Raw genomic sequence first — 15,751 nt, forward strand, 5'->3', positions numbered from 1 at the left:
CACCATTTCAAAGGTTACACACTTCGGTTTGTACACGGCTCTTGTCAGTTCAGGGAATCATTCCAAGCACATCCCCTGCATCCAGGACCTTCTAGAGGGCAGAATGGAAGGAGCTAATTCCAGTTTCTATGCCTGGTTTTGTTCTGGTGTATTAGTGTAGCAATGCCATGGAAGATGCTGGAACTGCAGGGGTACTGAAGTAGCACAAATCTTGTGTTTTGATGGTCACGCTGCGGACACAAAGGAGAAGTTTCCATTCTCTGCAGTCAGGAGCTCCATTCAGGATGGATGAAGCCTCATTCAGGATCAGCTGTGCTGACCACCACGTCACGAGCAAGTTTCCAGGCAAGAACTTGCCACAGCATGTAATTCCTGAAAGCTCCCCCAGATTACTGCAGAACCAGAGAGCTCTTGGCTGAGCGTGTTACGTGCAGAAAGTGTAAGGTCTGAGATGGAAATCACAATTAAAACTCCAATTTTTGCTCACCAGACCACCAGCTCTGAGTGAAGTGCACCTTGCCACAGGAAGGGAAGGTAAAAGAAGCTGTCAGTTCAAGAAACCTTCATTTCAGAGCATTACACAAATTCATTCAAAAAGCCAGCAGTAAGTGTTCTCTGACTTTCTGAAGTCTATTTAGTGATTCCCATCCTCCCATTTTTAGTGGTGGAGAGAAGCAAACATGACATCTGCTCACATCTGCCAACTATTTTTCTTCTTAATTCAAATTGTTGTTTCTCGACATGAGAAAACCCCTCCCACTTAATAGAAAATTGTACACAGCAAACCATTCATTAAAAGAAGGGGAGAGGAAAGAGGCACTTCTATCCTGTAATCTTTCTTAAACAATAAATTCAAATGTTCCATCTGATAATGCTAACAAACCAACAGAAGTTGCTGACTCATTTTCAAAAGGTGCTAAGCCACAATTCCACTTTGGACAAGTGTTATCCACAAAAGTGCTCTGGCAACCTGAAGGTTACAAGTACTTTATTTTTGATGAGTTCTCTCAGCTGTCTAAAGCACTCAACTCTTCCCCAGCACACTCATTTTTACGTCAATCCATTAAACAATTTATATCCATATCTCACTGCTCCCTCTCTCTTTACATCACCTATTACACAGAGTTTTCCTCAAATGAAAATATAAACTATCAGGAAATGAAAAATTCATGGGAACAGTGGGCAGCAAAAAGCAATTTGCATACTACATATAAATAATTTTTTTTCAGTCAGCACCTTCTCAATATTACCAATTTTCTTGGAGGCCACTTTTCTTCAGAAATTTTATGTTCTTCTTTCCATTTTTCCTACAGTTCACCTGAACCAGTAAAAGTTCATTTTAACTGATTATGCCCTTCTGTCTGTGTGGGGCTCATGGAGAAGTAAAGAGAAAATTTGGAGCACCCTCAGAGTATAAAACTCCAGCAATTTTTAGTGAATTCTGAAAAGGGAGTATCTTTAAACCTTATAATTAATTGATGTCAAGCTTTTTTTAAGCCTATTGTCATTCCCAGATCTTTAGCCAAATTTATTAATCAAGGACTTCTAAGAAGTAATACATATTATATATACAGACAAATCCATATTGCAACAGATAAGTATATAGCCTTAAAATATCACTTTTAACAAGACTTAAGAACGTGGATTTCCCTCCTTCCTTTAACACACAGGACACCAGTAAACACCAGTTCTTGCACAGGCTGAGTGTTTATCACACCATTAAAAATATCTCCCTAATGCTCAATGAACCTCTAAAATAAACTGTGCAAAGAAACAAAGCCTCCACTTTGGACTACAATTCCCCCCAATTACTTCAATTACACAGGGGAAAATCCATTCTTTCATATCAGGATTGAGACTTGTCTTCTGGAAGCATTTCTTACCTCACAGGCTCCCTTTTGGCCATTATGTGACTGTGCCAGTTACAAAAACACTGGCACAAACCTGATTCAGACAATGAAACTTCCTATATAAACCTCAGATTCCAAGGGAAGCAAATAAACAAAGTAATGTGAAATTGCTGCTGTATACAATATTGTAATATGACAGAAACACTTTTACTCCAAGTTTTCTATTTAAAAACCCAGATTTTTTAATTAAAATTTAATTCAAAATTCAATTCTTTGGACTGCTCAAAGTGAGAATTACCCAGCAAAGCTACTGAAATACTTTCTTTGAGGGACTACATCCCTTATGAAACAAGTGAGAAGCAACAGATTTTGCAGGAAAAAAGGAAAACAATACAATTTGAAAACATCAGTTTAAGAATCCGAGTAAGACAGCTGAAATTTGTTCCTACTGGAGTGGTATCTGTTATAAGAATCTCAATCCAAGACTCTGGCTCCAAAATACCACAGTGAAAACATTCAGCACCATTCCAGGTCAGTTCTTGTGCTGCTTGGCTTTTCCCAGTATCACACACAGAGGTTTTATGTTCTCTACCCAGCAAAATCCTGACAATTTCAAAGCAGAACCCTTCTGTAAGAGTGCAGCCATGGCAGTTTATCAACATAACAAGGTGACTGCTCCCCTTCACCATTTGTTTGGTGTGAGTTTGGCTACAAAGCCACAAGAAAAGCTGAAAAACTTCCCAGCTAAATGATCCAATATCCTCCACCACACTAAGTAATTCCATACGCAGGTAGATGCAACAGTGTGAGTAAAATATTTCATTGTTGTGATTTATCCAGGTCACTATGCATGTGACGTTGTACACACAACCAACATGACACCATGCCAAATCCTCACTGGCTGTGACAAAGCATTTTTCACCTGACTCCACAGATATTTCACCTGCACGTTGGTCAAGGAAAAAAGAGGGGGGGAAAGTTAAATCTTTGTCACCTTTGAGCTCACAGCAAGTCACAGAAGTTTGATAAAACTGCTTCAGTAATTTTTTGCATAATGCTTATCAGCAGTTTTGCTTAAGTGGCTACATCTCTAACATGGAGGACTAAAGAAATGCTGAAGCATCAATGCAGCAGGAACACTTGGAATGCCTCTCCTGCCTGACACAGAACACACAGATCCTTCCCAGACAAGGGGCTGCAGCTCACCGTGCTCACATCAGGTGCAAAGTGGTTTTAAAAGCATCCTTTCCTTTTTTTGTTGTTGTTCTGCTTGGTTTTTAGTTGTGGGTTTTTTGTTTTTTTGTAGCAGTTAAATGATCTTAGGGAGTAATTGTTATTTTAAAAAAGCATCACTGGCTGAACTCTTTTCCAAGCTGCCTTTGCCAACTCCTTGCATCTGGCAGGGTTTTCAGCCCCTTGGAATGATAACTGGCTCATCCTCTGGTTTCCATTGTCCTGGAGTAATGAGACACTCAGTGCTGACATCAGCACAATCTCACTGATTTTTTGGGGACAGGGATTTGATCTGTAATGCACATGCATTAACAGCTACACAACACATATTAGTCTTTGCTGCCACGACTGTTTTTACCACACAGACAAACATCAGGATTCTTCCAAGCCCTCCTCCAACCAGCTTTATTTTTATATATTTCTCCCTCACAGAAGCATGAGCAAGATTGCTCAGCAAACAAAAACTGATTATCTTGATATATGACAGACAACTCTTTAATTTTTAAAGTAAATTAACCAAATTTAATAGACACCAGAATGAAAAAGATGCATCTTGCAGCTCACCATTTAAAAGATGCAATTTGAAGGTCAAAGCCATATAGCAGCATTCCCCCATCCCAGCATTAATCAAATTGTAACCATTTCCTTGGAACTATGTCTTGTACATAATTCATACCTGACTGTTCTCAGGTTTAAAATCATCTACTGCCAATTTCAAAATAAATAATCCAAGTGTAGAAGCAGCCACACGAAAATAAGAAAGAACCTTTCTAATAAAATAACTGCTGATCAGAGCCGTGAGAGACCATTGCCTGCTGAAATTGGAAGAGATGTCCTACTTTAGGGTTTGAGTTGCAAGAATTACTATAATCAAGCCTCACTGTCAGAACAAAAACATAACCTTTGAGGTTGTTAGAGGCTAAAATAACATTTCACTAACTTCTGTCTGCCTCTAGCTACGTTGGGTTAGAAATAGACATCTGTTTTTTTGGCTGTATGTACAGTAAGTAGCTTCCTAGGGAAGGGAAAAAAAATAAATGATTGAGTGAAGTCAATATTCCTGATCAATCAGCATCTCTGAACAAGTCTCCTTTTGACATGCCTCCAGGCAAGAACGATCCCTGACCATCAACAAGACACTTATCCAAGGCTTGGAATGAGAACTCCGACACAGCCATGAGCAGGATTCAAACGTGACTCCAGGGCACAGAGTGAACTTCTAGAATGTACAGCTGAACACAGAGACAGCATTTATTTCTTCAGTCTGATATGCATAGATGTACATTCACAACGCTGTACATCCCCTGCTGAAGGCATCTTGGGAAGGGGACAAAAGGGTTCTGGAAAGCTGACATATTTCAAATCCCCTAGGGCTGATAACCAAGATGTGTTCCAGTCACTGAACACCCATTGTTCACTGAAACTACACATCACCAAAAAAGTCAGAAACTGTCAAAATACCAACCTCTCCCTACTAGACAGAATTTCAGACCAAAGGGAGCCAGAATCAAGAGTTCTTAACATGGCTCTGGCAGATTTCTAACCAGGGCTCTCTCAAGGAGCCCCAGGAGAAATCTGTCCAAAGGCACTAAGGGACAAACTGCTCCCAGATTCCTCCCTCTCCCCATCCTCCAGGACAATCCTTCACATATCTAGCAGCAAACTTCTAAATGAGGCAGCACCTCAACCTCCAGCAGAAAACAATTTCCAATCAATTTTGCAGGTAACAAGCCTGTGCTAAGAACTCATTTATCATTCCCATTGAAAATGTAACAAGCAGTCGTTGGGAGAGCAAGGCAGTGTGAATTACCAGGAGAAATTGTCCACCGATGAAAAAATCCATTAGGCTACGACAAAGGTCAGATAACATTGTTTGGGTTCAGCCACAATTCTCTCTTCTATGAGATCCACGTTAAGATTTTGTGTGACAGCAAAGAGAAAAAGTGCAGGTGTGGGCACCCCTCAGCCACATCCTCTGTGATCCAGCTGAGGAGGATCTGTACCAACTCCTGGGCACAAGAGCCTCACACACACACTCACAGAATATTTCTTTTTTCATCCAAAAAGCACAAAACCATGTCTGCAGAGCCCAAGGTGTCAGACACCTCCACAAAGACACAGGTGACAGCCTCAGGAGTACCAGCATCACACAGAACACGTGTAGAACAGCTCTGGGGAAGCACAGGCACCCACAGGTGACCTGGACAAAGAAAATACCCAAAGACATGCCTGGGAGATGCTAATCCTCCCCTATCTCTCCCTTATACCCTCAGAGAGGTTAAGAGTTGGTAAGTCCCTGGGATGATACCTGCTTATCTACCTGTTCAAAAGGGTAATTCTGGACAAGCACAAACAAGGTGCTGATCTAAAACTCCAGCTACAAACCACTGCTGCTTTCAAATGTCCCCCTGTGCTAAATCACCAGCAGACATTCAACAGAATGCAAAGAAAGTTGCTCACACAAATAATTTTAGTGGTTAGGTGGCACAAAATTGCACTTTCCAAATAGCTTAAATTTCATTGGATTTCCCATTCAAAATGTATTTGTCTCCATTTCATCCCACAGCCAGGAGCACACAAAATTCACACAAGTGTTGGTCTTGGCTCAGGGCAGGCCCAGGCCACAAACACCCAGCACTGGGTCTAAGTTACATCTCAGCCACACAAAGGATGTTCCCTGCAGGTCAAAACAGGTTATTTATAGGTCATAGTAAGGAAGCCTTAAATGCACTAAAATATCAAGCAAACTCCAGTGCAAGTGCCATTTAAAATGCAAAGTTTGTAGTTCCAGGATAGACAGGAATAGGAACAACAGCCCAATCTTTGAAGTCAACTATTCAAAGAAATAAACATCATTTCAGTGCCTCAATTGTTTTTCAGATCACAGTATTTTTGTATGAAAATTCCACACACTATTAAATTGTTTCAAGTCAACTTCCTCAGTGGCACTTTAAACTCCTGTTTGTTCTCCAGCTTATCCACACACACACAGGCAGCATTAACAATTGCTGGTTACCAGGTCACCAAACCTTGGTCTCATTTTACACTTCAGTAATCTGAATACTGTACATTATTTGAAAGGAAATTAGAGTGATGTGTTGGTTGGGGGGTTTTTTTCCCCCTCAAATTAGTTTAGTCTCACCTTTAGACTCACCCAATTTCCATATCTAACTTCGTCACCTTGCTGATAAGCAGCTGGAAACCATCTACGTAGGGAATTGAGCTCAACAAGCAAATATTTCCAAAGGAAGGTGCCAAATTTGAAGTACAACATTATTGAGAAATACAAATATTGTCAGTCTTTCAAAAGGCTGGGTTTGAAAGCAGTTTCAGAGCACCAGAAAAAGAGGGGGAGAGGAATCATAAATGAAGGTTTACAGATATTTGCATGGAAACAACTGGTTAGTTCCAGGTGCTTCCTTCTGAGGGCTTCTCACTGATGGTGTGAATTCCAACCAAAACAACTCCAAATGGTTCAAGAGCTGCCCAGATCTCTACGCTCCTTATTACATAATAAAATGAGCTTTACTATTTGAATTTGAAAATTCTAATTGCCCAACAAAAGGGATCTTATCAAAACATGTTTAAGACATCACTTGTGAATCACAGGCACAGCTTTCAGCACAGCTTTCTCATAAAGAAGCTGCCAAAACTCATAGCCCTGTGTTTTGATTTTTTTTTTCAAGGGAACAAGCGGGGAGCAAAACCCTCATTTCTTGAAAATCCAGCAGCCTGAGGTGAGCTGAACACAGAGCAGATGGCTGATCATTGCTGTAACAATTTCGGTGAGGGTTACAGCAACAAATTTATCTTTTCTCCAGACAACGCTCCACCTGCTACAGGTGTCAGAAGCCAGCCCTGAGCACCAGGATCCTTTCAGCGACCAAAGGAAGGTGTGACCAAGCTCCTACCTGAGAGATCGTGATGGATCAGGTCAGCAAAGTTGGGGTCATCCCCCCACCAGAATATCCAGAGCTCCCTGCGCCCGGGCCTCTGGTCGCGGCGCCACACGCTGAGCACGTCGGCCTTGAGGCAGCGGCTGAAGCTGCTCAGGATGGGATCCTCCTCCGTGACCGGGAACAGAATGGGGGCAGATGTTGGGCCCTGCCACACGTAGCGCTTCCATTTAATCCCGGTTAGATCAGCCTGGAGGAGAGAAAAGGACACTCGGGTTGTTGGCATCTCCGGCAAGCACATCCTGCTGCAAGGTGGTGGCACGGGGAGAAAGGGAGGATTGGATTGATCCCCCAGGATTCAAGGGGAACCGCGTTGGGAAGTTTTGAGCGCCTTAGGAGATAAACTGGGAGCAATCAGGCATCCTGGTTTAATAGCTCATTAAATAACTGCAGTAAAGCAAGAGCTGCTCGTTTTCACTGCAGCTTTCTGGTTACACAGAGAAAAATCAGATTTGATTTGAAGTAAAGGAGTGAAAGACGAGTGAGTAGTGTTATTATTATTATTCACAGACTGCAACTGTCCAATCTCCTAAACACTTGCCTTAGCAAATAACGTCTCTCTTTTTGCTTACTTATACATACACTGCCTTTTCCATCCAAGATTACTCCATGGAAATAGGTGATACAGTAAATCACACATTCTTCCAGCCATCTACCACTTGGGAAAATTTCACAAGTTTCTCCACTGTAAAAAATTCTCTGTCTCTCCCCCAGGAAGCCTCCCAGTGTTCAGTGATTTTACCAAGAGTTATCATACTTTTCATTCCTCACACCACACTTCAAGAATTTAAATCCTCATTTAATCATTCAATTATATGTGAGACCTGCAACCACGTTGATAATGATCCACTAAACCCCTTCCTAGGCAAAAAATAATTTGACTTTACACATGGAAAGACTTACTACACTGTGTAATGGGAAGCAGACAATTCCTGGATTATCTACACCACAACACCAAGTTTTAGCACTTCACTCGAGCACAGGCACCTTAAGGCAGGTAGGGGAGGCATTGCCTTGGGCTCTCTTTCGGAAGGCAGAGCAAGGCAGGCCGGCATTTGCTAAGAAGTTACTATTTTTTGTCTTCCCAATCTGACAACACACAAAAGATTACTGCAACATTTAAACCTAACATGGCAGCCTCCCTACCTTCAGCAGGAGAGCAATTTAGATGAAAGGTTGTCTGCAACAGTTGCTACTTTAGAAAGAGTTTCAGATTTAAAATTGCACTGTTAATCTGGAGCTGCAGGCCTGATGCACGCTGCAGACACAGTCAGGCCGTCCAGATTCTCCTCCATCCAAAAATATGAGTGCCACAGCTTGGCACAGGATTGTTGTAACAATCTCTAGAATCACAAATATCAGGCAGGCAGCTAAGATTAGCTCATTTGCATTAAAAGCTGATGAAACAGCTAAGCACAAACACCAAAAAATTGCATCACAGTCCAGTTATATCGAATTTACTTTTGGAGCTACCAAAATTCAACAATGTGAACGATTTGATACTTGGGTTAAAAAAAAAAAAAAAGACTACAAAATGGTGCACATCAAAACACAAGGCAAGGAGGGCATCACCAAAAGCAGCCTTCCAGAATAACAACAAGCAGGGAAAGGCACCCGTTTAAAAGCAAGGAAGAAGGGAGATTTCGCCTCGGATTTGCCTGGGATGTCACGAGTGGGGAGGGAAAAGAGAAAGTTCCCCGAGATGTGGGGCTGGAAGCAGCAGCAGCAGCTCCCTTCCCCCGCGAGAAATACCACGCTCAGAGGCAGGGATAAGGGGAGAAAGGAGGAAAAGTTGGAAGGCACGGAAAGGGAAGGAAAAGGCGAGTTGCGGGGAGGCTACTACCCAGGAAGAAAGCGGAGGGAGGGGCGAGGCGAGACAGACAGCGATGGAGGGGAACCAGAGGGGCATGGGAGAGTTGGCTGCTCCAGGCAGGGCCTACTCCGAGGGCTCATCCAGCAGAAGCTCTGCTAAAAATGGCTGCTTTGCTTCCACTGCCCCTTCCCCCTCCCCCAGAGCTCCCAGCCCTTCCCTCGGTGGCCCCGGGCGTGTGTGCGCCGGGGGCCGACACTCACCAGGCAGAAGAGGTTGGAATGGCAATCCTCCAGGCTGGCCCCGTTCGGCACGAAGCAGGAACTCATCCTCACAGCCACAACCCACACGCCATTATCCCACAGCCTCCGACAAGAAAGAAAGAGACAGACAGAGAGAGAGAGAGAGAGAGAGAGAGAGAGGGAGAGGGAGAGACAGACAGCGAGAGGGAAAGGGGGAGGGGGGCTCTGCACACGCACAAATAATAATACAATTAAATAAGGGATTTACAGACACACGCACACGCAATAGTGGTAGGGGGAATAACCCGCGAGGAGAGACAGAGAGGTATGGGGGGGGGGGGGGGTAAAAATATATTTCTTTAAAAAAAATTAAAAATTAAAGAGGAACTCAGAACGTTTTCTCGTCTTCTGGAGCTCAATCGGGGGTGTAAAGCCGCCGTGGAAGGGGAGAACAGAAAGAGGGAGGTGGTAAGTAATCCAACGACGGGAGATTAAGATCAAAATCCTCCCTGTTCCTCTTGTCTTCTCGTTCGCATAAGAAGGGGAGGGAGAGGAGGTAAGGTGAAGGGGTAATTGATCCAACAAGAGAATAAAAATGGGGTAATAAATCCAGGGGGCTAGGGGTAAAAATCAGTTGACATCCCTCCTTCCTCTCTTCTCAGATGCCAAGCAAGAGAAGCAGGAAAAAATAAATAATCCAGCGGGGGCAATTAATCCAGAACCCCCCCTCCTCTTCCTCCTGTTCCTTTAGTCATCAGATGAGAAAGGGGTAAATTGTGGAATGACTGGGAAGGATTGGCCGTGGGAGAGAGAAAAATCCAGGCTCGTCTCTTCGGAGTCCGAGGGCAACAGGGTGTGGGGGGGGTTAGATTCTTCTCCCCTGCTCCAAAAATATTCCAAATAAATTAAAAATTAAAATCATAAAAACAAACTTCAGGGGCCAGAAGCAAGGCCAGTCTGAAGAATTCGTAAAGGCAGAGCAAGAAAAATTTCCTGGGGTTGTACCCCAAAAAAACATCTGCGGGGGCAGGGGAGGGGGGAAGGTATTCCTTGAGAGAGAAAGGCCGCAAAAAGTCTCCTTAGCAGCCCAGCGGGGGATTAAATTCCCGTGTGGAAACCTCCCCTCCCCAAAACGAAATACTCTTCGCAGCGAGGGCGAAACCAAAATATCCTCCGTTGGGTAAAAATTCCTTCCGTGGGGAAAGGAGGGAGGGGGAGAGGGGTGGAAGGAGGAAATTGCGGGTGACCCTCGAAGTCTCTTCGGGGAAGGATGGAGGAGTCTCCGGGAGGCCGATCCCCAGCCTTTTCGGGGGAGGAGGACGCGGTAAATCGCAGAGTGTCTTCGGGGAGCCTGGTGCCCCCCGGCTGTCCTCGGGGGCCGGGGGACCCCGCGAAGTCTCTTCAGGGGAGCCCGGACCCCGCCGAGTCACCGCGGGGAGGGGGAAGCGACCCCCGCCAGACCCCTGGGCTCGGGGGGGCGGCGAGGGACCAGCTCAGCTGCGAGGCCGGGCTTTTAAAAATAAAATAAAAAAAAAAAAAAACACCCCCCAAAAAAACAACAAAAAAAGCAAAACAAGAAAAAAAAAAAAAAGGAGAGGGGGGGGGGAGATATAAGAAAAAACGATCGTCTTCGGCCGGAGCGGTCTGTCCTGGGGGGGCGGGGGAGCCCCGAGACCGCTCGCTCTCCTCAGGTGCGGGTCCCCGCGGGGGCGGTGGGCGGAGAGCCCCCTCCCCGAGGCTCCTGGGCAGGGCGGGGAGGCGGCGGCCGAGCCGCGGGCTCTGCTCAGCCCGAAGGGGTCGGAACCCCGCAATTCCCGGCGCCGCCGACACACAGGGACGCGGCGGCCGCTGCTGCTGCCGCTGGCGGAGTCGGTGCCGCGAAGCCCCCGCCGGCGCGTCGCCTCCCCTCAGCGGTGCTTCTGTCGGCGGCTGCCCGGCCGCGGCATCCTGTGGCGGCGGGAGCCTCAGCGCGGGTCCCCCATGGCCGGAGCGGGAGCGGATCCGGCTCCCGGGTAATTCCGAGACCCTTTTTCTTTAATGGCGGCCACAGGGACGGCGGTCGGGGCCCCCCTGCCGCGCTCCTATTGGCCGCCGCGCCGTCACGTGGGCGCGCACCGCCATGGCCGCCGGCGCCGCTGGGGGAAGGCGGGTGCGGCGGCGCGCGCGGCCGCCAGGGGCGTCCGGGGCGCTGCGGAGCCCCCGCCTTGCTCGTTGGGGGGGGGCGCCATCTAGCGGCCGCGCGCGGCGGCGGGGCCGCGGGTTCGAGTCCCGCCCCCGGGATGGCGGGATGGGGCAGGGGAGAAAGACCGCGATGGGACAGCCCGGGGCACAGGATCACGGCTGGGATAGTGCCGTGAGGGAGGCTCCGTAAGCTCTCTAGGTAATGTGCCAGGACAAGTTCTTGCTCGTGTCCAGGTAGAACTTGCCTGCCATCAGTTCCTGCAAGTTGTGCCGTGTTCTGGTGGTCGGCAGCGTGGAGCAGAGCCTGGCGCATCTTTTGGCACCCCGTTTAGATATTTACACACGGGCTCACCCTTTCCTTGCCCTTGCCGGGGCTCCCATCCATCCCTACGTGGGCCATAAGCGTTGGACTCAATGGTCCTTGTGGATATCTTGGGATTCTGCGCCCACCCCAGGGCACCTCCGGTCAGCCCGGGACCAAAGTCCGGGCACAGAGTGTCCCCCAGCACAGGAACACTCGCCTTGGCTCCCCTTCCACAGCTTTCACCTCTTGGCAGAGGATTCCCTAGGTTTCTGCAGGCCCTTTGCACCGCGGAGCAAATTCCAAGCTCAGGATCTCGGAGCCTTTCTGAACAGATAGGCAAGTATTGTGAAAGCCGACTTTAATATTTAATGCGGGCGTTAATGCTCACACTAGTCCCACAGCCTCTCTGCCAAAGCAGAGCCCTACTCCAAAACCCAGTTTTTTCCATGCCCAGATCCATATTGTGCAGTTCAAGAGGATGAAGTAGGTGGCTTCTCTGTTACTACATACACAGATTTGCAGAAGGACTGTGACATTATTCAGAATTAAGATGCTACAGTGACAGTGAAAGCTATTTTTAAGAGATGTTTGGAAAGTGTATGCATCTTACTAATCCTCTCATATTACACATTAATTTTCTAGGCAATGCCTTGTATGTAGAAGGGAAAATTTTAAATTACTATATACAGAATTTTTACTGCAGTGTTCAAGTGAAAACACAAACCAGTGTAAAGCACCTAAAGTGAAAGAAAGCCCTGAATGTCTCAGCTAACCTGACATTCACATTAAAATATGATATGTTCATGCAACAGCAGCACGTTGATCGCAACTATGCAACACGATGATGTTTCAAAGGCCCTGCAAATTATTTCAGGACTCCTGAACAAGACGAGCAACAACCTTCTGCAAATGTCTTGATAGAGTAGGAGGAAAGAAGGACACTCTATAAATAAACTTATCATATAAGTTAAAAAAAAAGAAGAAGTGAGGCTAGATATATTCACCAAGAGAAACTTTGAAGATTTACTCACACTGAGCCTATTTTTGTATGCCAGTGTAGGCAAGCAAGATTCTTCTTTTCATCTAAATAGAAGCAGAGTATTTTTAAACGCAGGAGATTCATTCCCTCAGTGCTCATCGAAACACGGCAGCTGGGGCCGGAGCCGGGGTGCGGGGGGAGGGCTCCGGGGGGAAGCAAACCCTTTTCCAAGGGAAGCAGATGGTTTTCCCTGCACTGGCTGCAGCCGAGGGCTGCCAGGAGCATTCCTGGGTGCCCGGGACCAGCCCGAGCCCCTCGAAGTCCAGGCGGGAGAGGTTCTCAAGTCACTCCTCCCCACTGAGAAATCCAAGGATATGAAGGAAATCAGGGAGAACAGGATCTGGCATTAAGTACACAAGAGCTGGTATGGATTTATCACTAAAAGGAAAAATAATCACTTGGTAAAAGAGATTTGGTAGATTTAGATATCCAGGACTGTGGTTTTCGCAAGTCTGAATTGATTTCAGGATAACACAATTTTTTCCCATTTCTTTTCCCTCAGAAAGCACAAGTCAGAGTCTGGAAGGGAGGATTAGTGTCTAACACTGGGTTTGGTGTGCATGCACCTCCCAGTTTTGAGGAACTCAGCTCACATGTCTCAGCTCATTTCTCTATAGAATGCATTTTGGGATCTGGTTCATCAGTCCTGACACATTCATCACAAGAAATCCTTCTAGAGGATCCCAGCACAAATGCAGAACATCATTTGTCCAGTAAACCTAAACACAGTATAAGGAAACGGATAAAATATCCACAAAAGAGGAAAGAAAACCAACATATCAACTAGGGAATTTTGAACTCAAACTCTTCCTGACTCGGAACCCTGAAGCTTTCCCAATTGCATGTACAGCACCTCAGAACAGCAGGACACAATGGAGAGCAATCCCATCCGTGGCTGGTGAATTCTGCACCTGAGACACTCCTTGCCCTTTGTACTCTTTGGAAACAAAGCCTCCTGGAAAATAGAGAGGAGGCAGATTAAAAGAGAATTGAGGGAAAAATGCTGTTGAAAATGTGCTTTGTTTTGTAGATAGGTTCTTATAGAGTTCTCATCTCTGCAACTTCCAGAAGTGCATTAAGCTGCATAATTAGCATCTGTCACATGAAGCTCTTTCCTTCCCTCTTCCTCTCCCTAGAGGGAACCCGCAGAAAGAAATTTTAATATAAATTTTAGTATCTACTCTGTGCAGTGCAATCATATTAGGAAAGCTACAGGCAAGACAGTTTGTGCTCAGTCTAAGGTTTATCTTTGTGTAATAGAAACTTTACCAGTTTTTTTTTTTTCCTTTATAATTTTTTTTTTTTAATGTTGCTGATCCAATTTAAAAATTAACCAGTCTCTTGGAAAGACAACAGGGGTGGGGGAGAGACAGTCCCCATTGCATCAGATTTAAAGCAGTGGAATTGTCAGGAACTGGGCAGTTAAAGCCAGTCCTGGTACTAAAATCCCTACAATTTCACATAGAAACATCCAGCCAAAAGGAGCAAGGGATGGGTGATTTCCCCTTCTAGTCAAAAGCATTTATTTAGAAAGGAATATATTTTTAAAACATCTAAACAAAGTAGGAGTTCATGTTGCTTTTTCATTCACATCAAGAGATACTCCACTGCTGAAAATAAGTCAGTGGATTACAGCATCTCCTGGTGAAGCTCTGCAGGCAAAAGAAGATGCTGCCTTTTAGAAATAAAGACTAAACAGAAATAAATGCAGCTTAACAATAGCAACATGACAAACAACTCTATTATTTAGCCTCTGACTTCCATTCAGACTCTCTCCTAATTTTTTTGAAGTATTTATTTTCTACTTAATTATTCCAAAAAAATTGAGATTATAGGATTGAACATACTGCCAACATCCTGAGGTATGGAGTGCAGACCGAGTGCTTAAACTTCAGCTACAGAGGTGGTAATTATTGTAATTGGTGCATGTGAAGTAAATATATCAAGCAGTGTAGAGTTCAAACTCGTGCCAGTCAGTCTCCAGTTGGCACCAACATTTCTGTCAGGAGGATACAGAGGTCTCAGCAGGACTTATTACTGGCAACTGTTCAACAGTTCTCCTCTCCAAATGGTTTCAAGGGGATTTGGGTGGGAAGAAAGATAATTTTTAACAAATTAAACTACCTAAAAATGGCGAGCTGCCCAGAGCTCTCACCTAGTCTGCCTTAGTAACTACTTCCAAACCATTTTAAAAAAGAAGATTAAAAATATCATTGCTGGCAAAATTGCCTACCTGGTTCTAACAACTTAATCAGATCCCTGCAAAATTACCTAAACATGCTATACACCATCCTACAAGTGTGTGTAAAATACATGCAGAATAAAAAGTAGAGCAGAATATTCACTCAGTGTATGTTTCAGAAAACAACCTCAAGTTACCAGAATCCGAATATCCCTACAAGAACATGTCTTATAGTTAAAAAAAATCACTTAATTTTTATTTGAAATTTAGAATGGTTATTACCCATTGGTATTTATCTCACAACATTTGTAAGGTGTAAACCAGAGTTCAGCTTTGCACTGTGAGCTTTCCCAGGAGCCTCTGCCCTGAGCCACACTGATGTCCAGCTGCTTTGTTTGGACCTTGCTGAAATGCCTTTTTCAAATGGTGAATGTGTCATTTCTAGCAGAGGTCTCCAAGAGAAGATTTGAGTTTAATGCACGGAAATAAAAAGAGGAATATGAGAATTCTTGCTCTCTTTAGTGTCAGCTTTGGTTAAGACGTATGAATGCACATGAATAGTCTTGTCAGGATCTCTGGGGCTACTGACATTCAAGATCTAACATATTATTACTTCTGACCAGAACATTAGCTGCTGTGCAGGAAGGAGAAGGGAAAGAAAAGAAAGGGGAAAAGATAGGACCACTCCCTAATCAGACAGAAATTGTTATGGATTTCTCTAGCTGGAAATCTCTGAACAGAACTTTTCTGCTGTGAAAAGACAATGTTCATGTTCTCCAATCTGACTGTACAGCTCTTTCAGATCTGCAGCAGGAAAAACAAAAACCAGCATATTTTAATGCCTGATCTTGCTCACTTTACTCATGGAAAGGATCCTAATTAACCTATAAATAATGACTGTACAACCAAGTATTACATCCCTATAAAGGACATGTGCTAAGGAAGGTTTGAGCA

General features: G+C 44.9%; 1 protein-coding gene across 1 annotated transcript in view; it reads right to left on the minus strand.

The window, feature by feature from the left end:
- The window catches only part of MED13 (mediator complex subunit 13), a 49,511-nt gene extending 40,295 nt beyond the window's left edge, over positions 1-9,216 (minus strand). Inside the window, exons 1-2 of the mRNA XM_062507205.1 lie at positions 9,113-9,216; positions 6,995-7,229 (exon numbers count right to left, since the gene is read on the minus strand). Of these exons, the coding sequence (XP_062363189.1) occupies positions 6,995-7,229; positions 9,113-9,178 (301 nt within the window). The 5' untranslated portion in view covers positions 9,179-9,216. The remainder of the gene's footprint in view (positions 1-6,994; positions 7,230-9,112) is intronic.
- Positions 9,217-15,751: the final 6,535 nt, after the last annotated feature.

The sequence above is a fragment of the Cinclus cinclus genome, chromosome 22 (assembly GCF_963662255.1).
Source record: "Cinclus cinclus chromosome 22, bCinCin1.1, whole genome shotgun sequence".
NCBI lineage: Eukaryota > Metazoa > Chordata > Aves > Passeriformes > Cinclidae > Cinclus > Cinclus cinclus.